This window comes from Salvia splendens, chromosome 11 (assembly GCF_004379255.2).
Source record: "Salvia splendens isolate huo1 chromosome 11, SspV2, whole genome shotgun sequence".
NCBI classification, from domain to species: domain Eukaryota; kingdom Viridiplantae; phylum Streptophyta; class Magnoliopsida; order Lamiales; family Lamiaceae; genus Salvia; species Salvia splendens.
Window position 1 is genome coordinate 26407804 of NC_056042.1, and position 27599 is coordinate 26435402.

Genomic DNA, 27599 nt, shown 5'->3' on the forward strand with positions numbered 1-27599 from the left:
ATGGAATCGCCTTCCATCTAACAACCTTTTCTCATCCATGATTAACTGAAATTCTTAAAAAAAATTAAAGTAATTAATCATTGATCATCAGAGCTTCCTGTCGTTTTCTGGCTTCAACTAATTTTCACTGCGCTGAATCTACAGGTCGCCCTTGGATTTTGCGGCGAACTGGGATTTCTTGTTTTCGCTTTGTGTGGTGAGACTGAATGAATCACTATTCTTTCTTAAGTTTTATTAATTCTTAAATGTGCTTGACCATAGAGAGGCACTTTGTGTGTGTGTGTTTTACATGATTTTTCATCAGTGTATTTTAAGATGTCTGTTGCCACAAATGTGTTTGGTGAGCGTATGCAGTTTAATCGATGATGGTAAAATTCATGTAATTACCTTTCCATTCTCGAACGTTTATCCATCCTCTGCATTTTGTTCTACCACCATTTACTATTGATTTATGAAACCTAGTTTTTAACAAAGGGCGGAGAGAGTACTACTCGAGAAGATGAATTAGTTATTAAGCATGATATGATCTGTTGGAACTAGTTGAGTTTGAAATCCCATCAACAATGGACTACACAGATAAGTTTATGTCAAGTGAGCATCAGGAACAATTTCGATCAGCTTTAGTGCCTCCCCCTTGCTTATCTCAACATCACCTAAATCTCCACGATTCCCAAGATCTCCCCGATCGCCAAGACCTAGTAAGCACACTGGGAGCCCCATCAAGACTCAAAAGCCCCATTCTGGGAAAGTTGGTGATCCCAAAAAAGGTGAATCGTTTATCTGGAAAATGGAATGATTTAGATTCTTATGCAATGTTTAAGTTTCTGGAATGATGTTAGTTTATATTTGGATTTGGAAGAGGATGAATTTGTAAAATGCATCCATTATGTGAGTTATGTGATGACATGTTATGCTCTTTCTCGTTAAAACTGCACAGGCGGTTCTGGTGGGAAAGGAACCTGGGGAGGACTGCTTGATATGGAAGGTGGCCACGTGGATGATCCAAACGATCCGAATTACATCAGTGATAAGGTGATCATCATCATTTGTAATTGTTTACACATGGGCTGCATTTTGTCTGACTAATGAAAGGACTGTGTTGCAATTTCAGGATGATGCGAAGCTCTCCACCAGAACGGATGAGCAGTTTGAGGAGTTCAGGAAGAAGGCCACAATCATGGTGGAGGAATATTTCGACAATGATGATGTTACCTCGACTGCTAATGAACTGAGAGAAATTGATATGCCAGGTTACTACTTCTATTTTGTGAAGAAGTTGGTCTCCATTGCCATGGACAGACGGGACAAAGAGAAGGAGATGGCTTCGATTCTGCTATCCTCTCTCTACGGTGATGTGATTGATCCCAAACAAGTCTACAAAGGCTTTCAGAAGCTGGTGCAGTCTGCAGACGACTTGGTGGTGGACATTCCTGACGTGGTTGATGTTCTTGCAATGTTCATTGCTAGAGCCATTGTTGATGACATACTCCCCCCCTCGTTCCTGACAAAGACAATGGCCTATCTGAGCAAGGACTCGAAGGCCGTGGGTGTGATCAAACGAGCTGAGAAAGGATATTTGTCAGCCCCTTTGCACGCAGAGATCATTGAGAGGTGTTGGGGAGGCAGCAAGAACAAGACAGTGGAGGATTTCAAGGCAAAAATAAATGACTTGTTGGTAGAGTATGTGGTGAGTGGGGATGTGAGGGAGGCACGCAGATGCATAAAGGATCTGCACGTCCCTCACTTCCATCACGAGATAGTGAAGAGGGCTATCTTGATGGCTATGGAGAAAAGGCAGGCAGAAGGGCGACTGCTCGAGTTGCTGAAGAGGACTTGTGAGGAAGGGTTGATCAATTCAAGCCAGATATCGAAAGGGTTCTCCAGAATCATCGACTCTGTAGACGATCTGTCTCTGGATATCCCAAATGCAAAGGTGCTACTGCAGTCATTGATCTCAAAAGCAGCATCGGAGGGGTGGTTGAGTGCTTCGTCTCTGAGGTCGTTGTCGCTCATTCCTGGGAGGCAGGTGGTCGAGGAAAGCATGCTCAAGGACTTCAAGAAGAAGGCCGAGTCGATAATCAGGGAGTATTTCCTAGCGGGTGACGTATCAGAGGTGATCTGCTGCTTGGAGTTTGAGAATGGTTCGGGCGTGGCTGAGCTCAATGCAGCGTTTGTGAAGAAACTGATCACTCTAGCCATGGAGAGAAAGAACAGAGAGAAGGAGATGGCTTCTGTGCTGCTATCTTCTCTGTGTTTTCCATCTGATGATGTGGTGAGTGGTTTCATCATGCTGATAGAGTCAGCAGACGACATGGCCCTCGACATCCCCATCGTGGTGGAGGATCTAGCCATGTTCCTGGCACGGGCAGAGGTGGACGAGGTGCTGACACCACACGAGATGGATGAGATAGGCAGACATTTCCCGGGACCAACCTCAGTAGGAAACAAGGTGACACAAATGGCAATGTCTCTATTAAAGGCCGACTATCCGGGGAGCGGATCCTGAGGTGCTGGGGAGGTGGAGGAAGCTCCAACAACGGGTGGACGGTGGAGGACGTGAAGGACAAGGTGGGGAAGCTGCTGGAGGAGTATGCAGCGGGCGGGGACACGAGGGAGGCGTGCCGGTGCATAAAGGAGCTAGGGATGCCATTCTTCCACCATGAGGTGGTGAAGAGGTGCTTGGTGATATTGATGGAGATGAAGAATGAGAGGATGTGGAGTTTGCTAAGTCATTGCTTTGATATGCAACTAATCACCATGACTCAAATGAGTAAAGGGTTTGTGAGAGTGTCTGATAGCCTTGATGATCTGGCTTTGGATGTGCCTGATGCCAAGAAACAGTTTCACAATCTGCTGCACAAAGCAGCCAACAAAGGATGGCTAGACACTTCTTTGCTACCTATCAATGGCTTTACCTTTACTTGAATTTAATCATGTCTTTTCGATTCTACTTTTTTTTTTATTGCAAACTTGTTCGATATACTCTTATATTTCTCCTTGTTTGCTTCCACAATTTGTTCTGTGTTTCTGTCTATTTCATCTTAGTTTGCCCCTTTGTTTTTCTTGTGTGAAGTACATGATGAAAACTAGATACAACATTTTTTCAAGCATGATAATAGTGAGAATGATAGTTTCAATATTTGGCCATTTTTAAATTTATGTGGTGACATTCGATAATCATTTATATTGATAATGCTTCATTTCAATGAAGTTAAATTTTCAGAGACGGATGATAACATTTTAAATTTAATCGAATTTATTTTGGTACACGTTAAATCAATTTAAAAAAATATCAAAGTTTTTATTGAATTCAGACCAAAACTTTTGACAGTATTTCATCACCTATTTATAGTAGATTTGTAGAGTCTGCAAATTGGAAACAAGGTACTCAATTACGACAATTTGGTATGGTATCTTTGTCGGGTTTGGCCGACCCGAGTATTGGGTCACCCGAATTCCACTTTTCTATGATTTTCTTTAAATTATAATGCACTAAACAACAATGTCTAAAATTGCATTAATAAAATATATAGAAAGAAATATGTCACTTTTTGAGAAAGAAAGAAAACATAATTCTGTTGAAATTTTATATTTGTAACAAATAGATACATCCATATATGAGTGTTCAAAAGCACATATTGTGTGTCAAATAATGAGCATAATTTTCGAATATGAAATCTATATACATTTTTACATGCGTTTAAGAAATAAAAATTTATTGTAGATAAGATTATTTTCCAAATTTTGATAACATAAATTATTGATAAATGGAAATCTTAATGAAAAGTGACATTGTCATGTAAATCATATATAGCTGATATTATTTAGGATTACGTACTATTCAATCAATATACGCTAGATCAAATAACCATAAAAATTATTATGAAGTTTGAGTACACTAGTTATGAGTAGACGTCACCACGGTTCAGGAACCGGCGGTTCACGGTTCGGAACTGCCGGTTCCGGTTCAAGAAAAGCATGAACCTGAACCGGCCCGTCCTAGGTTCGGCGGTTCCTGTTTCTGAACCGTGAACCGGCGGTTCACGTGAACCGGCAGAACCGCGGGCTCCTATCCGGTTCCGGGCAGATTCCGGGCCGGTTCGACGGTTCAAGGTATTTTTTTTTACATTGTAAATTTGTAATTCAAGTAAAAAATGAAAATATACTTGCATAAATAAAATTAGAATAAAGCGATGTACAAATGTAATTTTATTGATACAAATTACAACTTCAAAATTACAAATTACAACTTTAAAATTACAAATTACAAATTACAACTTAAAATTTACAAATTACAACTTAAAAATTATAAATTACAAAAGACTTAAAGTCTTGATTACAATTTACAAATTATATATTCGAAACAAATGGGAGAAAAAAGAAATAAAGGAAAAAGACTTGAGCTCAACTTAAATTTAAAATTTAAGTTGAGATGCCTACATATCCTCAATGCTCAATTGCATTTTGGAATCAAAATCCACGTAGTTCTCTTACCTTGCTTACCTAATTGGCTTGATCGGAGGAATAGTCAAATCGATTTATTACGACCAGCGCAGTTGTTCGTATTTCATTTTCTTCTTCCAATGAGCCTTCGATTTGGGTTTTCTTGATGGAACTGAGACTGCCCCTCCAGAGACGCCTACTCTTCTTCGTCGGGGAAATAGTCTTGGTCGGGTTGTACTACTTGATTGTCCCAATCCGGTTCTTGGTCTCTAATTTCGGCGGAGCACCAATAATCAAGTAACATGGTGGCTTCCATGTTTTGCCCGGTGAGTCTACTTCTTCTGTCGTCCAAGACGTTGCCTCCAACATTAAAGGCGGACTCGACGGCGACAGTGGAAGCCGGAACCAAAAAGATCTCCTTGGACATTGATGCAAGGATGAGAAAATCTTTCTCGTGTGATCCCCACCAATCTAGGACGTTGATTTGTTGGGGAACGGGACCTCCTTCTTCCTCATTGAATGAAAAGTGTGAGTCAAAATATAAATCTAACTCACTTGCCGAATTTGTCGTCCTTCCTCCGCTGGTGAAGCCGTATAGGTCCGCCAATTGGGATTGGGCGTCGGGGTCATCAACTTGGAAGAAGCCAAAGTTATGTGTTTGACGGGGGTGTCTAGGTCTCACTTGGTGGGTACTGTTGTACTTGGCTTCGTAATCGTGAAAGAGAGCCCGCAAGTCGAACTCAAAACTTCTTTGGAGGGTTGGGAGGTGGGGGAGGTTTATTTGGAATGTTTGGGCTAGGTTTATGTAGTTGTCGTCGTCCTCGTCATTTTGCAAAGCTCGGAGTGGTTCAAGATCAATAGAAGCCAAATTGTTGTAATAAAATTCTAAAATTTTTAATCAACTAGTTTCCACTTTGGATCCAAAACTTTGGCAAGCAAAAAAAACCGTTGGGATCTCATTGAAATACTTGAGCCATTTTTCAACCATGTAATATAAAACACACATTAACTCAAGATTGTTTGTGGAATTTTTCATTGCAGTTTTAAAACCAAGTGATATGTACATGCAATGTTCTAAAACACGAACGGATGTGCAATAATACACACCCGATAACTCAACGGTGGCATTTCGAAAACCTTTGAATAATTTAAATAAGCTCATGCTTTGATCCCAACAAGAAGAGGTTAGATATAAATCATCAACAGGGAAAGTTCTATAAAAATCAACCAAATATTTTATATGCTCTAATGTAGAATGCAACATATCATATGTAGAGTTTCATCTAGTAGACACGTCTAAAGTAAAATTTGTGTACCTTATTTTCTTCGAGTGGCGATACTTCTTCCACGCCTTGCCAATTTGAGGCTTGCAGTAGATCAAGGATACAGCTGTTGTAATAGGTTGAATATGTCTTTGCCATAAAGACAAAGCATCTTGTACACATAAATTTAATAAATGACAAATACATCGTTGGTGAAAATACTTACCACTTATCACCGGGGAGCAAGTCGCAATTAAATCGGGTATACTTGCGGTGTTAGCGGTTGCGTTATCAAAACCAACCGAAAATATCTTGTTGCATAACTCATAATCATTCAAAACTTGAATAATTAAAGATGCAATTGCTTGTGCGGTGTGTGGTGAAGGAAATTGTCTAAAACCAATTAAACGTTTATTTAAAGACCAACTATTGTCTATAAAGTGACATGAAATTCCCATGTAAGAATTTTGTTGGAAAGAATCCGTCCACACATCGGAGCAAATATTAACTTTGTGCCCCAAGTTGGATAGAAATTTTTCAACGTCTCTTTTTTTTATCAAAAAACTGACGATTGTTAGATCTTTGATAGAAATTTTTTTGGCATTAAAAAAATTAAACGGAAAATGTTTCATTGCCGCCCATCTTACCATAGCATCTGTAACATTTTTGGGATCATATTTAAATAGAGGCGTACCTATTTTAGACGATGAGCCGGCGGGGAAGTTTATTTGGCTTTGGGACTTAGTATGCCCATATTCCACGGGGTGTTTTGCCTTCAAATGCGATGGAGAGTACCATATCCTCCACCGGTTCCAAATGGATAGACTTTATCGCAATAGTTGCAATATGCTTTGAACTCACTTGTCTCCACGGTAGTGGTCGGATCATTAGGATTTGAAATTACTACCGGGACCTTTATGTAATGTTTGGTGAAAATATCAGATTTCAACTTGGGAGGCATTTTTTTCTTTTGTCGTCCTGCGGAAGGAGGAGCATCGGCCTCCTCATCATTTTCGCCAACTTGGCCGTTGCTAGAAGGGGGGAATTGATACGATCCATCATCGCCTTCGTCCGACGATAGATTCGCATCGTACTCGAAATGTGAAGCCGAATGTGAATGCCCCCTTTGTTGGTCGTCGTCGGCGAGGGCAAGTAACAAGGCCGCATTTCGATCTTCTTTCTCCTACGAAAATTATACAACTAAGTAAAAATACTAATACAAAAATAAAACACATAGACACATAGATGTTGAAAAATGAAATTATGAATTTAATAAAAATGAATTAACAAAAAACTAAAACATATTAGAACTTACTTGAGCTCGAAGAGCGGCTCGCCTTCCCACCTCCTCCGCAATTTGTGCTCTAGTAGGGGCTCGTCGACGACGAGTATCACTTTGATCTTGGGCAATTCCCTTGCCCTGATCACCACCAAGACGAGATGAAGACATGATATTTATGGAAATTGAAAGTGGAGAATAGAGAGTAGTGTGATTGTGTGAAGATGATAACGTGAACAACTTGAGTAAATTATGAGCGCAAATAACGTAAACAACTTGAGAGAATGAGGATGGAGAATAGAGAAATTGAGACTGAGAAGAGAAATTCTTATTAACACAAGAATGAGGTGAGTAGAAATAAAGAAGAGGAGGGTATTTATAGGGGAAAATTGTGATTAAATTTTAAAAAAAATTCAAATTTCAAAATTTGAAAATCGTTCCGCCGGTTTTAGGCGGAAAATTCGTCAACAGTTTCTGACGAAAACCGGCGACCGGGCAGTGGTTCCTGAAAAGGCTAGGAGTAGGCCTGAAAACTTGTCGGGAACCGCCGGTTACGGTTTGCCAAAAATTGAAACCTGAACCGGCCCGGTGGAACCGCCGGTTCCGGTCACGGTTTGAACCGCTGCCGACGGTTCCGGTTCCGGTTCGGAACCGCCGGTGACGGTTCCGGGCCGGTTCGTCCGGTTCGGTTCGGTTCGGTTTAGAGACCTCTAGTTATGAGTTATGATCAATTTCACAACTTTCAAAATAGACAATTATATCTTAATTTCAATAATTTTCTTAATTATTCCGTTGATTTAGATTTGAGATAAATTATGCATAATTTGGAAGCCAAAATAATTTAGCATAATCTTAAAGTCTATATTTTGATACAAAAATTAATGACTTTTGTAAATAGTAATAGTATATAAATTTGCCAAAAAATCTTGGATTTCGGCTTGCACGTCATACAAAATTTCCTCGATATACATATAAATGGATCAATTAAGAAAAATATTAAAATTATGATACAATAATTGAATATTTTTTAAAGTGGTTAAATTAACCAAAATTTAACCAATTAATATTTTTGTTGGCAATATACCCAATTAAAAATCATACTCTAGAGTTTATGATTACTTGCCCAATCTAAATTGGGCCATAATAAAACCCGACCCGATAATGAGTTCAATTTCACTGTATCTGAATTCTGAACCCTAGTTTCCATTCATTTCATCCGGTGCTGAAGCAATCAATTTCCTTAAGAAGCCTCTCTCTCTCCATCTCTTACTTATTCCCTCTCTCCCAATTACGGACATACATAGAGACATTCATCACTTTATCTCCGTCTCGCTCGCTAGCCTCGTGGGGCCGTGGTGAGTCTTCTTGAATTGGTGCCGCTTCTACGAATTAATCGATACGTGATTATTCCTGATTGTTTGTGAAGTGTGTTTATGTCTTAATTTTTCAATCTGCTTTTTTTGGATTCGGTTTCAAATGACGGCTGAATGTTGATGTTGAGAATAGCTTTTTGGTTAGGGGTTTCTATAAAGGAAAAATTCGTTGTTTTAAGCTCGCGCGTTTCAGTGAGGAGTGATCACTGATCCTCTCTGGATGGGCTTTTGCAGGGAGTTGTGTTGATTTGGGGCGGACTTGATTTGTCGAAACTACAATTGAAGTAATCTGATGGGGAGGAAGAAACCTACAGCTCGCGATGAGGAGAGCGCCCCTGCTGGGGCTGGTAAATCAAAGAAGAAGGGATTTGTGATTGCTGATGATGAGTACTTTATGGGAATTTAATCTGAGGAAACTGCTATTCCGGAAGAGAAGGTTGCTACCCTAAAAAGAAGGGCAAGAAAGGGGGTCCGAAGAATGCGGCGTTGAATGATGATGATGAAGAAGAGGTGGATGCTGTCATTGGAGATGAGGAAGAGGATGATGCTACTGCAATCAAATTTGGTGGAAAAAAGAAGGCAAAGGCAACGAAGAGTGGAAATAGCAGCAGTTTTAGTGCTTTTGGGTTGCTAGGAGAAGATGACGATGTAAATGATTTTGAAAGTAAGGAAGAAGATAACGATGATGATGAAGTGCCTGAAATTTCTTTTTCTGGGAAGAAGAAAGCCTCCAAGAGTAAGAAGAGTGGTGACAATGTCTCTTCTGCCTTTGAATTGCTTGACGAAGAGGAGGAGGGCGGAGATAAAGATGAGAGTCCCAAAGAGGAAGACGGTGATGTTAGTATTGCTTTTACTGGTAAAAAGAAGAAGTCATCAAAGGGCTCAAAGAAGGCATCATTCAGTTCTGCTCTGCTTGATGAAGATAATGATGATGGTGCATCTGTTTCGAAGGTCGATGATGATTTGCAAGAAGGTAGTGTTGCTGATCAGGAGGAAGATATTTTTGCAGTTAAATTTTCAGGCAAAAAAAACCTTCGAAAAAGAAGAATATTAATGATAACACTGCAGCTGGAATTGGAATTGGTGATGCACCATCTGAAATTGTTGAGCCGAATCAACATGGTGGTGACTCTAAAGATAAAGACCCAAACGGTGAAGATGTAACTTCGAAAAACAAAAAAAAGAAAAAGAAAGGTGGGAAAAATCCTCAAGATGAAGAAGAAGACATAGACAAGATCCTGGCTGAACTTGGTGCTGGACCTTCTGCTTCTAAACCTGTTCAAGATTCTGCTGCAGCTCCAGTTGCACCTCCTCCAGAGGAGAAGTTACAGAACCAACCTGCCGAACAAGAGGAAGCTGAAGAGGAGGGACCTGTGGAGACTGTAACGTCGAAGAAGAAGAAAAAGAAGGACAAAGAGAAAGAGAAGAAGGCATCTGCTCCTGCATCAGAAGAAAAAGCAGAAGAAACCCAAAATGAGACAAATAGTAAAGTAACTAGTAAGAAAGTCCCAAAGCATGTCAGGGAGATGCAGGAGAGACTTGCCAAACTTAAGGAGGCCGAAGAGAGGAAAAAACACGAAGAAGAAGAAGAAGAAGAAGAAGAAGAAGAAGAAGAAAAGTTGAGAAAAGAAGAAGAGGAAAGGCTTAAACAAGAAGAACTAGAAAGATTAGCTGAAGAGAAAAAGCGCTTAAAGAAGGCTTAAGAAAAAAGCGGAAGGAAAGCTTCTGACAGGGAAGCAAAAGGAAGAGGCTCGAAGGTTGGAGGCAATGAGGAAGCAAATACTAGCTAATGCAAAATTTGATATACCCACTGGGGAATCTTCCGGAGCACCTGGTAAGAGACCTCTGTACCAGAAGAAATAATCGAAGCCCCAAAACCAATCCAATGGAGCAGCCATTTCAGAAAATGGGGAGACCACAGATGCAAACGAGTTGGATTCTGTTGAGGCAGAGAATGTTGAGGAAGTTGAGTCTCCGAATGCACAGGATAAAGCTGAGGTAACTGATGTTGTTGAAGACAATGGAGTTGATGAAGAAGAAGAGGAAGATGATGATGAAGAGTGGGATGCTAAAAGTTGGGATGATGCTGACTTGAAATTGCCAGGAGATAAGTGTATTTGCAGACGAAGAAGTTGATTCAGAACCTGAACCCTTGCCCAAGAGGATATGAAGAACACACGGACTGTTCCTCAAGATGCTGAGCCGATTACAAGCAAGCCAGTAGGCTTGGCTGATAAACTGCCTTCAGTGACGCCACCGAAATCAGTGGATGTTCAGAAGAAGCTGTGCCGGAGGGCAATGAAAATGACAACAAGAAGAATTCTGCTAATCCAGAAAAGAAGAGCAAGAAAGAAGTAACTGATGATCAGCCTGTTCAGAATGAACAAAACCTTCGGTCTCCTATATGTTGTATTATGGGTCACGTCGATGCTGGAAAAACAAAGTTACTTGATTGTATTAGAGGTACAAACGTCCAAGAAGGCGAGGCAGGTGGGATTACACAGCAAATCGGAGCGACCTATTTCCCCGCTGAGAATATACGTGAGAGAACAAAGGAACTGAAAGCTGATGCAAAGCTTAATGTCCCTGGCTTGTTAGTGATTGATACCCCTGGACATGAATCGTTCACCAATTTGCGTTCTAGAGGATCAGGATTATGTGATCTTGCTATTTTGGTTGTTGATATAATGCATGGGTTGGAACCACAGACAATTGAATCACTCAATCTTTTGAAAATGAGAAATACAGACTTTCTTATTGCCTTGAACAAAGTGAGTCATCTTGTATCTTAGCATTGTTGTATTCTCCCTACCCATGCTGTTCCACTATTTTCATTTGGTATTTTCTGTTTGGCAATACAGGTAGACAGACTTTATGGATGGAAGTCTTGCCGCAATGCACCAATAGGAAAGGCAATAAGGCAACAATCAAAAGATGTCATGATCGAATTCAACATGAGGCTAACTCAGGTCATATTTGTCTCTTACCCAATGTTATGGATGGCGTATGGCGGCTTACGGCGGTGAGCCCAAAAACCGCCACAGGGGTATGGCGTATCAGTATGGCAGTCAATAAATAAATTAATAAAATATTAGTAATATATGTATATATAAATTCAAAAAATTAGAAAATAATAAAAAAATTGTAATATATCAAGTTATCAACTATTAAAACAATAAATAAAGCATAAAGGCATAAGCAATTATATAATATGCCTACCATAATAAATCTTAGTTCAACAATCAAAATATAAAGTCATCATCACAAATTCATAATACATATCAAATTTAAATTAAAACCATCCTCAATCATCACCATCCCCAACATAGTCATCCTCCACAAGATAGTTATCCTCATCCTCGTCGATATCATCGTCCTCCAACGAAGTAGATCCTTCTTCTTCATCCCCAACTTCTTCATCTTCCAATTCTTCATCCACAAGCTCTCTTTCTTCAACCACTGTCGCCAATCTGCCTTTCCCTAATTGGCCTTTCCCTTTTCTAGATTTGGTTGTGGTTCTTGAGGCTTTCCTAGAACTTGATGATGTAGAAGCTTCTTTTCTTTTCTTAGACCTAGTATATGTGATATAGGCTCTCCAATCCCTGACGACTCGTAGACAGTATCCCAATCAAGTGAATCTCCGTCAAAAACTCTATCACTGCCTTCACCATCAGCACCATCCAACTCTCCAACCAACCACTCATTACAGTGATCAATGTAATCGAGTGAAATAGGATCGAGTGTATGTCTTTTTGTCGTACCTCTCATTCAAATTTTGGGTTATATTTTACGTAAACCAAATCATGCATCTTTTGATGCTCGAGCCTATTTCTCTTTTTCGAATGAATCTGTCACATAAATATAATAATAGGTTTGTAATACTTCCACCCCGGATCAGTTCTAGTAGAAATACTAGAATCTGCACCACTAGCCGCCGTTGATGTGGCTTCTTCTCCGTTAGACATTGTTGCAAATGGCAATAACTGTATTTCAAAAGATAGAAGCATGCTTTTTAATTACTAAATCTACTGCAATTACTAAATTTATAAAAATAGAAGTATGATAAAAATCTGCACAACTACACCTTAATTAAAAATGTGATCCTAATTAAAAATCTGCACAGCTACACCTTAATTAAAAATGTTACCCTAATTATAAAAATCTGATCCTAATTAAAAATCTGACCCTAATTCCTAATTAAAATGGCATGCAAATTAGAAAATCTGGTACAATTTCGGTTACCTTCAAAATCTGGGCAGTGGGCTGCTCTAGACGGACCGGCGGACCGGCGGGCGGCGGCGACGTGACTAGGGCAGTGGGACTGGGGGCGCAGCAGGTTGGGTTTGTTTGAGAGGGAAAGAGATACTATGAAAAAAACCCTTGATTTTGACTTGATTGGTGCGTAGCAAGCTCTAGATGGCCGCTTTTTAATAACATTGACCTAGGATTAGCTTAACACGTCTCCAAAGTTCTACTCACTAACTTATCACCACTACTAAGTTGCGTAGCAAGCTTTAGATTAGTTTCTTCAATTGTCAAACACGATAATTAAATCATAAATTAACTTAATGCCCACACGGAAGCGCAACAGACATCAAACGCCATTGCCACGAGCTGCCACAAAACTTTTTTATGGCGACCGCCATTTGCCGCCATGAGTAAGGCGCCATGGCAGTGCCATGGCAGTTATGGCGTCACTTTTGGTTGGGCTGCCCCAAACCTCTGCCCAATTACCAAATAACACGGTCCAAATGATTTTTAACCCCTAACCCGGCCCAAATAATGAAATAAAATGGCAATTAAGTCGAAATCTAGGATTTTTTTCATATATCTCTTTCCCTCTCAAACTAACCCAACCTGCTGCGCCCCCAGTCCCACTGCCCTAGTCGCCGCCGCCCGCCGGTCCGTCTAGAGCAGCCCACTGCCCAGATTTTGAAGTAACCGAAATTGTACCAGATTTTCTAATTTGCATGCCCTTTTAATTATCAATTTTCTAATTTGCATGCCATTTTAATTAGGAATTAGGGTCAGATTTTCAATTAGGATCAGATTTTTATAATTAGGGTCACATTTTTAATTAAGGTGTAGCTGTGCAGATTTTTAATTAGGATCACATTTTTAATTAAGGTGTAGCTGTGCAGATTTTTATCGTACTTCTATTTTTATAAATTTAGTAATTGCAGTAGATTTAGTAATTAAAAAGCATGCTTCTATCTTTTGAAATACAGTTATTGCCATTTGCAACAATGTCTAACGGAGAAGAAGCCACATCAACGACGGCTAGTGGTACAAATTCTATTATTTCTACTAAAACTGATCCGGGGTGGAAGTATTACAAACCTATTATTGTGACAGATTCATTCGAAAAAGAGAAATAGGCTCGAGCATCAAAAGATGCATGATTTGGTTTACGTAAAATATAACCAAAAATTGAATGAGAGGTACGAGAAAAGACGTACACTCGATTACATTGATCACTGTAATGAGTGGTTGGTTGGAGAGCTGGATGGTGAAGGCTGTGATAGAGTTTTTGATGGAGATTCACTTGATTGGGATACTGTCTACGAGTCGTCGGGGATTGGAGAGCTTATCACATATACTAGGTCAAAGAAAAGAAGCTTCTACATCATCAAGTTCTGGGAAAGCCTCAAGAACCACAACCACATCTAGAAAAGGGAAAGGCCAATTAGGGAAAGGCAGATTGGCGACGGTGGTTGAAGAAAGAGAGCTTGTGGATGAAGAAGAAGGATCTACTTCGTTGGAGGACGATGATATCGATGAGGATGACTATGTTGGGGATGAGGATGGTTTTAATTTAGATTTGATATGTATTATGATGACTTTATATTTTGATTGTTGAACTAAGACTTATTATGGTAGGCATATTATATAATTGCTTATGACTTTTTGCTTTATTTATTGTTATAATAGTTGATAACTTGATATATTACAATTTTTTATTATTTTCTAATTTTTTGAATTTATATATACATATATTACTAATGTTTTATTTATCTCCCGCCATATCCCTGTGGCGGTTTTTGGGCTCACCGCCGTAAGCCGCCATACACCATCCATAACATTGTCCTAGGTATACAATTCCCTTGAAGTGTTCAACGGATAGGGAGCGTAAAACAAACTTAATTCTCTTAAGCATAGTCTTGATTGTAGTAATCCATCGAAGTATCCCAATTCATATGCCCGAGACATATAGGAGCAATGCTTTCTTCTTATCCTATTTTCTTAATTTTGTATTTTATTTATCTTTGTTTGTTTTATCATATCTTTATCAAATTTTATTTTTTTTCAACCTCAAATTAAAAAACCTACGCCTCTCTGTGGTTCGACACTCTTTTACTACAACTACATCTGTACTCTTGCAGAAAGGTTGTTATTTTAGAGCTAATTTATTAAGCTTGTGTGTTATTAGTTCATTGATATAAAAGCTCGAAAAATACACATCACTTTGTATCTGGTTTCCTATGCCTTAATTTCATTCTCACAAGGCTACAAATTTCTGCAATTTCTGACTTGTTGGTGACTGGCATACAGTGGTGAGGGAGTCCCAGATTTATTGTTACTGCTGGTCCAATGGGCTCAGAAGACAATGATAAAAAGGCTTACATACAGTGAGGAAGTGCAGGTTTGTTCCCTCACCTATTGCTGCTGGAGAATGAGAAAGATACTCCAATGGAAATTCTGATCATTTATCCTCAATTTTTTCCAGTGTACTGTATTGGAGGTTAAAGTGGTTGAAGGACATGGGACCACAATTGATGTGGTATTAGTAAATGGTGTGCTACATGAAGGAGATCAAATAGTTGTTTGTGGCATGCAGGTATGAATTGAATGTTTCATTTCTATTTTGGTTCCTTTGGGGAGAAGTTATTAACAAGATTCTGCTGGCTTTTTTGTGCAGGGACCTGTTGTTACCTCAATCAGAGCTTTGCTTACACCTCACCCCATGAGGGAGCTGAGAGTCAAGGTGAAACTTCTTACTCTATTAGTCTACTATTACTTGAAAAATTGGCATTGGTATGATGGACAAAATTATTGTTTCTCTTGCTTGAGTAGTTGCTACTTTACCTACTGTGTATGGAGTATTCCTAGAGTTTGTATTGGTTTTCCTTGAAATAAATGTACTAAGCTATCAACTTGGTGTATTATTTTGCTTTGAAATAAATAGATGTTATACTGTTATGGTGCTGTGATCAAAGCATACATGTGGAAGTGATAGTTTCATTAAATTACTTATGTATAACATTGGACCAGTTATTGAATTTGACAATTTGTTTATATCTTTCTAGGGAACATATTTGCATAACAAAGAAATCAAGGCTGCCCAGGGTATCAAGATTGCTGCGCAGGTAACTGTGTCTCATTCTCATAGCTCCCCTGAACTCAAAAGGTTGAAAATTGAAGACAATTAATTTAGAAAAGGATGCTATTAGTTACTCTTAGGAAGTATGAACACAGAGTGGCATTAACACACTTGCTTTCTTAATGAATTCCTGTAAACATAAATTTGCTAAGATATGGCAGTACAAACATGGGTTTTCCATTTTAAAGTTCTCAATTGAACTGCAGTATAAACTGCTTACCATTATTGGGTTCTTGCATAGAGTACAAAGAGTCTTGCATGTGTTCTAAGCAGTGTTGTCAAAAACGCGCCCGGGGCGCGGGTTGCCATGATCGAGGTCGGCTTCGCCCCAACATGGGTGAGCCGAGCAAGATACGTGGGGCGCCGTCGGGGCGCGCTCTGGGCGGTCGGGGCGACTGGAGCGACAGACGGAACTAGCGGCGGGGGCTTACCTGTTACCGTCCGCCCTGCAGATTTTTTGTTTTACACAGAAAAAAGAAGAGGGAGGGGAGACGGAGACAGGATAGAGAGAGAGAGAGTTTACATTGGGAAACGAAATTGCTTTTTGACTTATTCATGTAGTACTCCATCAATTATTGTTTATTTTTATTTTTTTATTTGTATAAGTAACATATTTTTTAATTCCTTATATTTATAATTTAATTTTAGGTTTATATAAAGCAATTTAGTAATCTTTAGAACATCACAATCTCTATTTATGGAGCTTTTCATTTTACCTAATTTGTTTTATGAATTAAATGAGGAGAAATAAAATAATAATTCTATGTTTATTTGATAATTTGTTTATGATTAAATGAAGAGATTTAAAATAATAATTATGTTTATTTAAATGAAGATAAATAAAATAATAATTTATTATTTCTTCCAATCTTTCATCTTTTTCCAAAACGACTCTATTATAAAATCCATTATTAAATATTATAATAAGTAAATTGATTATAATTCCTCCAATAATTCTTTTCTACCCAATGTCAAAATTAAACTTTAAAAATATTTTTTCCTGTTATGTAAATATAAGTATTTATATTATAGTGAATTATCTTTAATCATTATTATTACTAATATATAAATAATAAATAATTTTGCACCCCGATTCGTGGGTCCCTCGCCCCGGCGCCCCATCGCCCCGCGACCCGGGGTCCAGCCTCATCGCCCCGGACCGACCCGCGATCCTAACAACACTGGTTCCAAGTGTCACAACAATCCACTTTATGTGGTTATTCAACATACAAAGTTTCACCAACAGAACTTCACATTACCGCTCAATCTATGTAGTTCTGCTATCTATGCTAGCGTGTAGCTGAATATATGTTTGTTAATTGTTCAAATCAGTTTTATATTTGTTTCTCATCATTACACATTCCTTGGGCTGAGAGAATTTTTTACCTAGATGCTCCTCCCTCCTATTCTTGTATTTTGTTTTTCTTTAGGGTAAAGTAGTAAACTCAGGGAAATAGTATTGTTTATCATCAACTTGCTCCTACACGACACCACATGATTTGGGATTGGCAGATTAAACTCTATATGATACCTATCAGCCCAAACAAAAAGAATTGTAGCACATGAATGATGTTTTATTTTAGTTTTCCCTACTCATTCTCAAGTTATAATCCAAAGCAACATTGTACTTTTCATTTATTGCAGAGTTATTTAGACACCAGAACTGCTCATGTGATGTGATTGATGGATACTATCTGATGTTTGCCTAATTAAACAGCTTCTTATCGAATATGCTTTTGTTTGTGCAGATGTTTTTTCTTGTATTCATGATAATCTATTTATATTATTATGCAGTATGTGCTGCTGGTAGTTCTCCCTAGTTCTAAAAATTGAACCCTTTCATGTGGTTATTCATGGTCAATGTATTTCTTCTGTTGTTTTAGTTGCCTTGGGATCTTGGCTAATACTTCTTCCTTCGTTCTTTCTTCAGGGCCTTGAGCATGCTATTGCAGGCACCAGTCTCTATGTTGTGTGGCCTAATGATGACATAGAGGACATCAAAGAATCTGCTATGGACAATGTGAATTCAGTGATGAGTAGGATTGACAAAAGTGGTGAAGGGGTTTATGTTCAGGCATCTACACTTGGGTCTTTAGAAGCATTGCTGAAGTTTTTGAAAACTCCGGCAGTTAACATACCTGTCAGTGCTATAAGTATTGGCCCAGTTCACAAAAAGGACGTGATGAAGGCGAGTGTCATGCTTGAGAAGAAGAAGGAATATGGGACTATACTGGCTTTTGATGTTAAAGTAACACCAGAGGCTCGGGAACTTGCTGATGAACTTGGTGTAAAAATATTCATTGCTGACATTATATACCACCTTTTTGACCAATTCAAGGCTTACATAGATAATCTTAAGGAGGAAAAGAAGAGAGAAGCTGCAGAGGAAGCAGTTTTTCCCTGTGTCCTAAAGATCATGCCAAACTGTGTTTTCAACAAGAAAGATCCAATTGTTTTGGGGGTTGATGTCGTTGAAGGCATTGCAAAGGTAATATTTTTTAGATAGCATTCAAGTAAATTTTATCCATTTATACACTTATATTTTGCTCTGGAAATTGATCCCAGTCTGGTGTGTGTTAAATACTAGTAACTTGCAGTCCTTGATTACTTGTATTTCACCTTAGTGTCACAAGCATTTCCGACGGGTGTTCATTTGTTGACATTCTTTAACGGAGTATCCAAAATGCTTTATGTTCAATTAGTGGCTAGTACCCTGTTTTCTTTCTTTCTGAAATGGCATTGAAGTTGGAGAGACTTTGAAATATAGATAACGGAGTAACTGGCCTTCAGTTTTCTGTTTGCTGTTATTCAGAAACATCTTAACTTTTATCGTATCAGAATTCCTTGTGCATGTTTGAGTTTCAATTTAAAATAAAACCATGGCATCCACTTCCAAGGGAATGGAGTAGTTAGATTTTTCTCACTACTATGTATTTTGTACATAGGTGTGTTATTTGTTGACATCTTTCTTCTGCACAAGTTGAAACACATTTTCTTCAGTTTTTGTTGATAATATTTTACTTTATTTGGTGAACTCACAATTCTACATTCTTGTCCATCTCACAGATCGGAACACCTATATGTGTTCCCGGAAGAGAATTTGTCGAAATTGGTCGGATAGCTTCTATTGAAAATAATCACAGGCCTGTTGATTATGCCAAAAAAGGTCAAAAGATGGCCATTAAGGTATGAAATATTGACATTGGTAGCTTTTTGTCATCTTGTGAGAATTTTGAAATATTTGTCTGTATACTAGTAGATGTTTATTTGATTAGATGAGCACCTAAAGAGTTTTATCCAGAATTTCTAGTCTTTGTTATCAATCAATTTTTTCTTAGATATCCAATACACATCAAGAAATATAATAATCTCTGCCTTCATATTTCATCCCATTCTTAGCCTAGTGCCCTAGTGTGGCACAAAAGTTAGATAAATGTGTTCCAAGTGTTGAATAGTAGGTTGATGTGATAAAGTCTTCGACCTCCATGAGTACTTCTACCTCGTGTTATGGCTCCTCTTGCAATATGCATTACTCCCAATGGTGTCATTTTTCATATTTTTCCTGCTCTTGTAATATGTTAAGGTTTATTCTTTGCAGATAATTGGTAGCAATCCCGAGGAGCAACAGAAAATGGCTGGAAGACATTTTGAGGTGGAGGACGAGCTTGTAAGCAAGATCTCCAGAAAATCACTTGATGCACTCAAAGAAAACTACGCGGTTTGTACATTTGATATTACTCTACTACTTGCATTATACAAGTAATCCTCACTTCCTTTCCATTGATGTGCAGGACGATCTGTCAACTGAAGAAAAGAGATTGCTTTTCAAATTGAAGAAGCTGTTCAAGATACTGTGATTTGAATATACTGGAGTTCAGTACTGCTAGGGCTGTTGCAACCAGGTTGCTGGAATAAGAGTTTGCAACAAGACAAGACAGATTTAATTTGTGGAAGGCAGTAGTTGATCAGTAAGCTTTGGGTGTTGATAGCAAATACAGTGGTTAATCAGCCTTTCCCTTTGCTCTTTTGTAAACAATTGAAATGAGAAGTACTCGTGGAGAGTTTGTGTGTCCATTCTCCCAAAATTGAGGCTTTCTGTTGTATTCTGCGCATATTTTGGGGAAATATTAAAAAGAGTTTACATGATTTCCATCCAAAGTTTCTTATAAATGTGGGAAATATTATAGTGCCAGTAAAGTTTGTAGTTTTGGATTGTAATAATCACAATTCAGGCATAAATCAAAGTTTGAAAAGAGTTTTGAGTTGGAATTCCATTCTCAACGCATTTACATGAGTGGGAAATATGATAGTGTTTGTAGTTTAAAGTTTGAGCAGTCTTCTCAGTTTCAAATTGATAAATGGAAATCAAAATTGTTAATTTGTTGTCTTATTTCTTTTTCATTTCATCTTTACTTTTGGAAATGAGTAACATCTAATTCTTTGTTTTTTGTTTTTAGGGTTCATTTAATTTTTTTTCTAATCACAATTTATAGATGGAGAGACACCTCCAAACAAAATGCAACTGAGTGTCACCAAGTAGAAAGACTCATGGTTCCAAATTGCTTGAAAAAATCTTGCTCAGTTATCATTATTACAAAATGTCTCACCGTTAGCCATATAAATCTGATTTCTCAATAAAATAAATAAATACTCCATTTGTTCCTCCCTTATAGTTGAGTCATTTTTTCGTTTCGAAAAGTTTCCTTATAGTTGAGTCATTTCCACATATAGTAGTAACATTTTTTCATTTCGGAAAGTTTCCTCATAGTTGAGTCATTTACATTTCCACATAAAGTTTCCTCTATTTTTTTTCCTCTCTTACTTTTTTTTATCTATTTATTTAACACACTCAACATGCCTTAATTAAACTGCGTGTTGAAAAGTTTCGCCTCAATTATGGGGAACCGAGGGAGGAGTAATAGTTTTACAAATACTTACTCGGATTGAGTTGCATAGAAAATAATAGTGGATGTCTAATTAGGCATGGAAGATTTAAAAAGGGATTTAAATAGGATTTGACCTGAATTTATTGGAGAAAATAAAGAATATACATCTACAAAAACAAAATACTTATAAACAAAAACCATAGTAACAAACTCATCATCAGAAGAGCAATGGTCGGGATCGCAGAAATCGAAGAAACAGAGGCGACGGCGCCGCTCCTGCAGAAGGCTGCGGAGCCGGAGCCAGTTCTGAAGAAGAACCGCTCCGTCACAACCAGTGTGCCGGAGGCGGAGGTTCACATCTACAATAGAGGGAAAGGTCCCATCGATATCATCAAAGTGAGTTTGGGCGGGTGGGACCAGGACCAGCTCGAGATCCGTGAAATTCTCGACAAGTACGGCTTCAAATCGGTCTATGCCTTCACGCCTGGATCGGGCCGGGGCGTTCCGATCCGGTTCAACCCCAGGAACGGCCGCTCGATGCTCACCTACAGAGATGGCGCTCGTGTTTACATCGACGGAGAGCCTAAGGTAACAATTCTGGACTTTTTATGTATGCCTGAATTTTGGTTATTTCTGTGGAGTTACAGTTGTGTTTGGAATTTTGATCGATGTGGAAATTTCAATTTGAATACGAAGATGTGCATATCCTAATTGATTGACTTGTGGAGTTACAGTTATGTTTTGAATTTCGATCGATGTGGAAATATCGATTTGAATACGAAGATATGCTTATCCTAATTTGATTGACCTTGATTTTGATTATATGGCTTTTTAGGTATTGGAAGTAAGTTTTACGATGGATTAATGTGGTCATGTCTCAATGCAGCTGCAATTTCTATTCGTCTGGAATATGCTATCATGATAATGTTGGAATTGAATAAAGAATGTTGATATCATCATGTTATTAAATTCATTCGTTTGGAAAAAGGTTCGTGTTGTCTGTGAATTGTGATGCATACATTGTTTGGTTACTGCTGGTTATATTATGGTCTGCTTTTCCTGATCTATAAAATTATTATGGGTGGTGGGTGCCTGATCCGGCTATTTTGTTATTACCCTCTTTAGTGTTGTTTGGTTACTGCTGGTGATATTATGGTCTGCTTTTCCTGATCTATAAAATTATTATGGGTGGTGGGTGCCTGATCCGGCTATTTTGTTATTACCCTCTTTAGTGTTGTTTGCTACATTAGACCTACTGTACTTGTTAAGCTAAAATGAAGGGCTTTTCGTAAATTTTTTAGAGGGTTGGACTTATCAGTTATCACCATCACGTAAAGAGAGCAATAGTGAAACTTATTTCAAGCTCAACAAGTCTAGTTCGAGGCCGAGTTTGTTGCAATTTATTTGGCAAAATTTTCACCTGTCCTTGATTAAAAAACCACAACCCGTCCTAGTAGTCATCTTCCTCTCTATAGGACTATAGCTAAAGCAAAGACAATGAGATTACCTGAGCACACTAAATGGACAAAAGTTTACCTTGTTGATCAAGTGGTGATATACTTTTTGGTGGAAAGCTCAAAGGACTGCTGGGGACCAGCAATTCAGAATCAAACGAGTACATTAAGTTTTTACGTGTCTGGTTTCCAGTTTTCCAAAATTTTGAATCAGTTTGGGCCATGATTTAATATAAATACCGTCAGAAATGCCACTTGTTGCTGTCAGTTGGACTTTTCACCATTTTCATCGATATGCATGTGTTAGATTTCTGAGGTATAGCTATAGTTTTATGTGATCATATGCAATTCTTGTTTCATAAACTTGTTTGTTACTATTAAGTGTTACCTTTTAGGTACCTTTTGAATTGTTTAACTAGTGGAAATGAATTAGAATGGAAGTGGAAGGGAAGTAAGCATGGCTCATCTACATAAATATTTACAATTTCATCTGTGTCAAAAACTGGAAGGGGTGGGAGGTAAGACTTTGGAAATTGGACCTTGAAGAACATGCTCTAGTCTTATTATGTCTTCTTAACATGCATCCTAGCTCATAATCAATAACTGAATTCTATTGAGAAATGTAGAACTCATTCTTAATCAACACCAATGACAAGGGAATAACACTCTGAGTTTTTCAAACTTAAAATCTTGAAGTGCTTTTGATGATTCAAACATGATTTTATAGTATTAACTAATGTTTTACACCCTTATCATCTGCAGCCTCAAATCTGTATAATTTATCCCAGTTGGGATATCACTGTACATTTACCGAATTACACATATCAGTACCTCATACATACTCCACTTTGACGTGTGTGAGAAACATCCCCTTACTGATGTGCACTATCCAAGAGCTTTTATGGTTCTTTACTTGTTGAAATTTTAAGTTCATTTCATGCCATATGTCAAATACTTGCAAATAGCTGAACATAAAAGACTTTTGCTTCGTCTCTGAGCTTTAGCCTGTTGTGATTTAACCATTTGGCTCATTTTATGCTTGTGAATGCAGGACTCATTGCTCAAGCCCATCACCAGAATAATATAAGTGTAGCAATGATTACCGTCATCATAGTCTTTGCTATGAAGGAGACTCCAGCATGGGCAAAGAATCTGCAGTCCTCAGTCGGTCCAATTCCACCGTGGGTTTTAGCTTGTGTAGTTATCGTCTTCACCAGGATGCAGAAGAGAACCAAGAATTTTTTTCAAAAATACCTCTAGTCAGGCCTTCGGGCTCATCACTCGTATTTGAAAGGGACAATCTTACTTCCTGTATTATTTTCACTTGCATATCTAATGTAAGAGTACACCATGGCTTTGCTCTCAGCTAGGTTTTAATAACTTTACGAGCTACATAAATTTTGTGATGTAGACTATTTCCACCCAACTTATATGTTAAGCAACCACTATTTGATTATGCTGTGCTTGTGTAGAAGCTGAAGCTGAGAAACATTGTATACCAAAAAACAATAATTACAGGTTTCATTGAACGAGGCATTTACATTTATTGAAATCAAATTGGCCCATTTACTGCTTCTCCGTAGATTTATTGATGTGCTTGATCTAAGGCCACTATAGGACAGCCCCTCCCACCGCCGCCCCCCTTCTCGCACAGCCGTTTTCATAGCCGCGCCGCCCACGTCCACCCCGTTTCCACGCAATAGGGCGCCGCGGCCCTCGCCCCACCCCTTCTTCCTCAGCCGCGTCCTCGCCCCCTTCTCGCCGAATGCCCTTCCGCCCCTGATTTTTTGTCCACTTCGGGGCGGACGCCCCGTCCACTATAGACAAGCGCGGCTTAGCCGCTTCCGGGGCGGCCGGCACGCCGCCCCTAGAGTGGATACTCTAATACTCTGCCGACTGCTGTTGCTGCCATGACACTGATGATTGGATGAAGTGGTGAAGTGATGCCGGAGAGCTCCCTGGTGATTGGAGAATGGCTATCGAAAATTAGTCGGAAAAGAGCCAACTTAGAGAGCTAAAGGAACAAAGCTTGTTGGAAGAAGTGGAAGAAATAGCCCGGTTCATAGCTTAGTCCATCCACAATAGGAATAGCCTAGCTACTGCCACATCATCAGCACTAAAAATCCTCATGCCACATCATCAAAACAAGCAAATAGCCCAGCAATAGTCCAGCCATAGCCTAGCCACATAATATCCACATCACTATTAACAAATATATAAAAATGAAATAATTAACAATCACACAATATACGAAATTTAATATACGAACATATACGAGAAAATTTAATAATACTATTAAATTTAAAAAAATATATTAATTTAAAAAATACATAATAAAAAGAGTGTCAATTCACTCCTTGTACAAAAATTAAGATAGAGAGAGTACTCGTTAAAACAAGTGGTGCGAATGAAAATGACGAGCAAAGCGCGTATATATAGTGTTTCGGAAAAAAAAATTTAATTTCGCGCTGGGCGATCCGGGCGCTGCAATAGCGCCGAGCGGATCGCCCAGCGCACCGCCCAGCTCCACGAAACCGCCCAGCGCTGCGCGGTTTCTCTCTCCATTCGTCCGCTGGGCGACTGCAATAGACCGCCCAGCGAACCGCTCAGCGCCGGCGCTCGGCTAGGCGGTCGGCTGGGCGCTATTGTGGATGGTCTTAGTAGAATAATTGGTTACTTACTTGGCAATAAGACCATCCACAATAGCGCCCAGCCGACCGCCCAGTCGAGCGCCGGCGCTGGGCGGTTCGCTTGGCGGTCTATTGCAGTCGCCCAGCGGACGAATGGAGAGAGAAACCGCGCAGCGCTGGGCGGTTTCGTGGCGCTGGGCGATCCGCTCGGCGCTATTGCAGCGCCCGGATCGCCCAGCGCACCGCCTAGCGCGAAATTTAAATTTTTTTTTTCCGAAACACTATATATACGCGCTTTGCTCGTCATTTTCATTCGCACCACTTGTTTTAACGAGTACTCTCTCTATCTTAATTTTTGTACAAGGAGTGAATTGGCACTCCTTTTTATTATTGTATTTTTTAATTAATATATTTTTTTAAATTATTGTACTTTTAAAATTTTAATAGTATTATTAATTTTTTCCCGTATATGTCTCGTAAATTAAATTTCGTATATTGTGTGATTGTTAATTATTTCATTTTTTATATATTTGTTAATAGTGATGTGGATATTATGTGGCTAGGCTATGGCTGGGCTATTTGCTTGTTTTGATGATGTGGCAGGAGGATTTTTAGTGCTGATGATGTGGTTGTGACAGTGGCTAGGCTATGGCTGGGCTATTCCTATTGTGGATGGCCTAATTGATTAAGAGCTGGACTCAAATCTCATTTCATTTCTAAATTAGTTACGAGCCCTACAAATGTGAGTAACCGAAAGTTATAATAATCTTTAAAAACATAAAATTAAATTAACTCAGAATGATGGTTTCTCCTTTTTAATAAATGTTTCATTGTCTAACCTTCACTTGAGATAAGAATGCCTACTTTAACATGGAGTGCTACTATTTTAACTCATTTTTTTCACCTTGTTTGAACACAATTTTTTAATGTTTTAAAAACCGGACCGGTAAGCGAACCGGTGAAGCTACTGGTTCATGGTTCAATCGGTCGGACCGGTTTAATCTCTGGTCGAACCGGTTTACTGTTACAATTATGTATAATTCAATTTATAATGTAAAATATAGTATCCAATATAATAAATAATAAAATATGATCAATAATGTATCACAAAAACATTCAATCTTACAAATAATTAGTATATATACAAATATAAAACATTAAAATTTAGTGAATATAATAAAATATACAAAATTGTTAGTTAGTGTGAATAAAAATTAAATATTTTACATATAAAAATAAACTAATTTATATTAATTCAAAAAAAAATGTATGTGGTGGAATAATCGAATACAAATTATTAGTTAGTTTAAACAAAAGAATACTTTAATATCAATAGTTAGGCTACATAAATTAAATATATGCTATAAAAATATATATTTAGTAAATAATAAACTATAATGAATAAATATATTGAAAAACTCGAATCTTACTATAATATAACGATAGTAATAAGCATTATAGTAATAATATAGTAACTAGGAAAGTATAGATAAAATTAGAGGATGATAATTATATGTATCATAATAAATAATTACATAAAATATATATAATAAATAAATTATTAGCTGGTTTAAATAAAATATTAATATTCTATGTATAACATTGTTTAATGTTCTTATTTTTCCATGTGGGGCTTGTGGTGGAGTGGTTAAGCTCTTGTTAATTGGAGTGGAGGTCATGAGTTCAAACCCTTCCAACAACAAGTTTTTAAAATTTTGAACACAAAAAGTAAAAACCGGTTTCCGGTTTCCGGCCAGACCGGTCCAACCGGCCGGTTCAGACGGTTCTCGGTGGCTCAACCTCACACTGGTCTAAATAGGTAAACCGGACCGGACTACCTACCGGTTCGCGGTCACAAAAAGTAAAAATCAGTTTCCGGTTTCCGGTCAGACCGGTCCAACTGGCCGGTTCAGACGGTTCTCGGTGGCTCAACCTCACATTGGTCTAAATAGGTAAACCGGACCGGACTACCTACCGGTTCGCGGTCGGACCGGTCGAACCGGTCGGTTCAAACGGTTTTTAAAACACTGATTTTTTTCATTTTTGAGAGGAATTGGTCTTGTTATCACAATTTACAACCCACACAAATCAAATCATAACTATGCATACTGAGAAATTGAATAATGTCATACATATAAAATTTTACAATGTTGTTCATTTTATGGTAGAAACTTAATAGTGTAATACACCTAAAATTTTACAATGTTCATTTTTTGGGTAGTATGGGGTTCCAAATTTAATTTAATTCTACAGAAAAAAGAATTACATTCTTTAGTCTCTGTGTAAAAATGAGCGACTACGGGTGTCGAAATAGATATTGAGTATCATCAGGGTACTATCCGATCCGTCTCGAAAATAGTCTGATACTATCAGGTACCCGATAGCCAATATATCGTGTAACGGGATAGGGTAAGGAAGTATCAGAATTATTGGGTGATGGGATAGGGTAAGGAAGTGTCATAATTATGGGTTACTCGATCGGGTACCTGAATACCTGATTAGGTAATCATAATTTTTTTAAAAAGAGTTAATAGTCATTTAAATCATGAAGTTTCATCAAATTCCGGTCTGTCCATGAACTTTGAAATTGGAGTATTAAATCACAAAGTTTCAATTTTTCTCAACTGTCTCATCCATACACAAAATGTCATCTCTTAATGATATTTAAAACGACGTGTTTAATTAAAATAAGCATTTTTTCTATATATTTTTCTCATTTCTCATTTCTCATTTCTCATTTCTCATTTCTCATTTCTCTTCTTATTTTATTGTATTATTATCGTTTTCAATACGACAAAAAAGATATTGATTTGTGTACGAACCATTGAAAAATTGAGAAATTAACATGTTATTTGAAAGAAAAGAGAATACTGCTTAAATTCGCATTACCA

The 27599-nt window shown here is 38.2% G+C and overlaps 1 protein-coding gene and 2 pseudogenes across 1 annotated transcript; all 3 read left to right on the top strand.

Annotated features, from left to right (window-relative positions):
* The first annotated feature begins 556 nt into the window (after nt 1–556).
* LOC121755124 (MA3 DOMAIN-CONTAINING TRANSLATION REGULATORY FACTOR 2-like) lies at nt 557–2945 on the top strand. The gene is given in 4 exon segments (XM_042150413.1): nt 557–767; nt 938–1032; nt 1112–2477; nt 2480–2945. Coding segments are annotated over 3 exon segments (1866 nt in total). The 5' UTR covers nt 557–767; nt 938–978; the 3' UTR covers nt 2926–2945.
* Nucleotides 2946–8181: 5236 nt separating this feature from the next.
* LOC121755023 lies at nt 8182–19904 on the top strand (annotated as a pseudogene).
* Nucleotides 19905–20803: 899 nt separating this feature from the next.
* Nucleotides 20804–23630, top strand: LOC121753803 (annotated as a pseudogene).
* Nucleotides 23631–27599: the final 3969 nt, after the last annotated feature.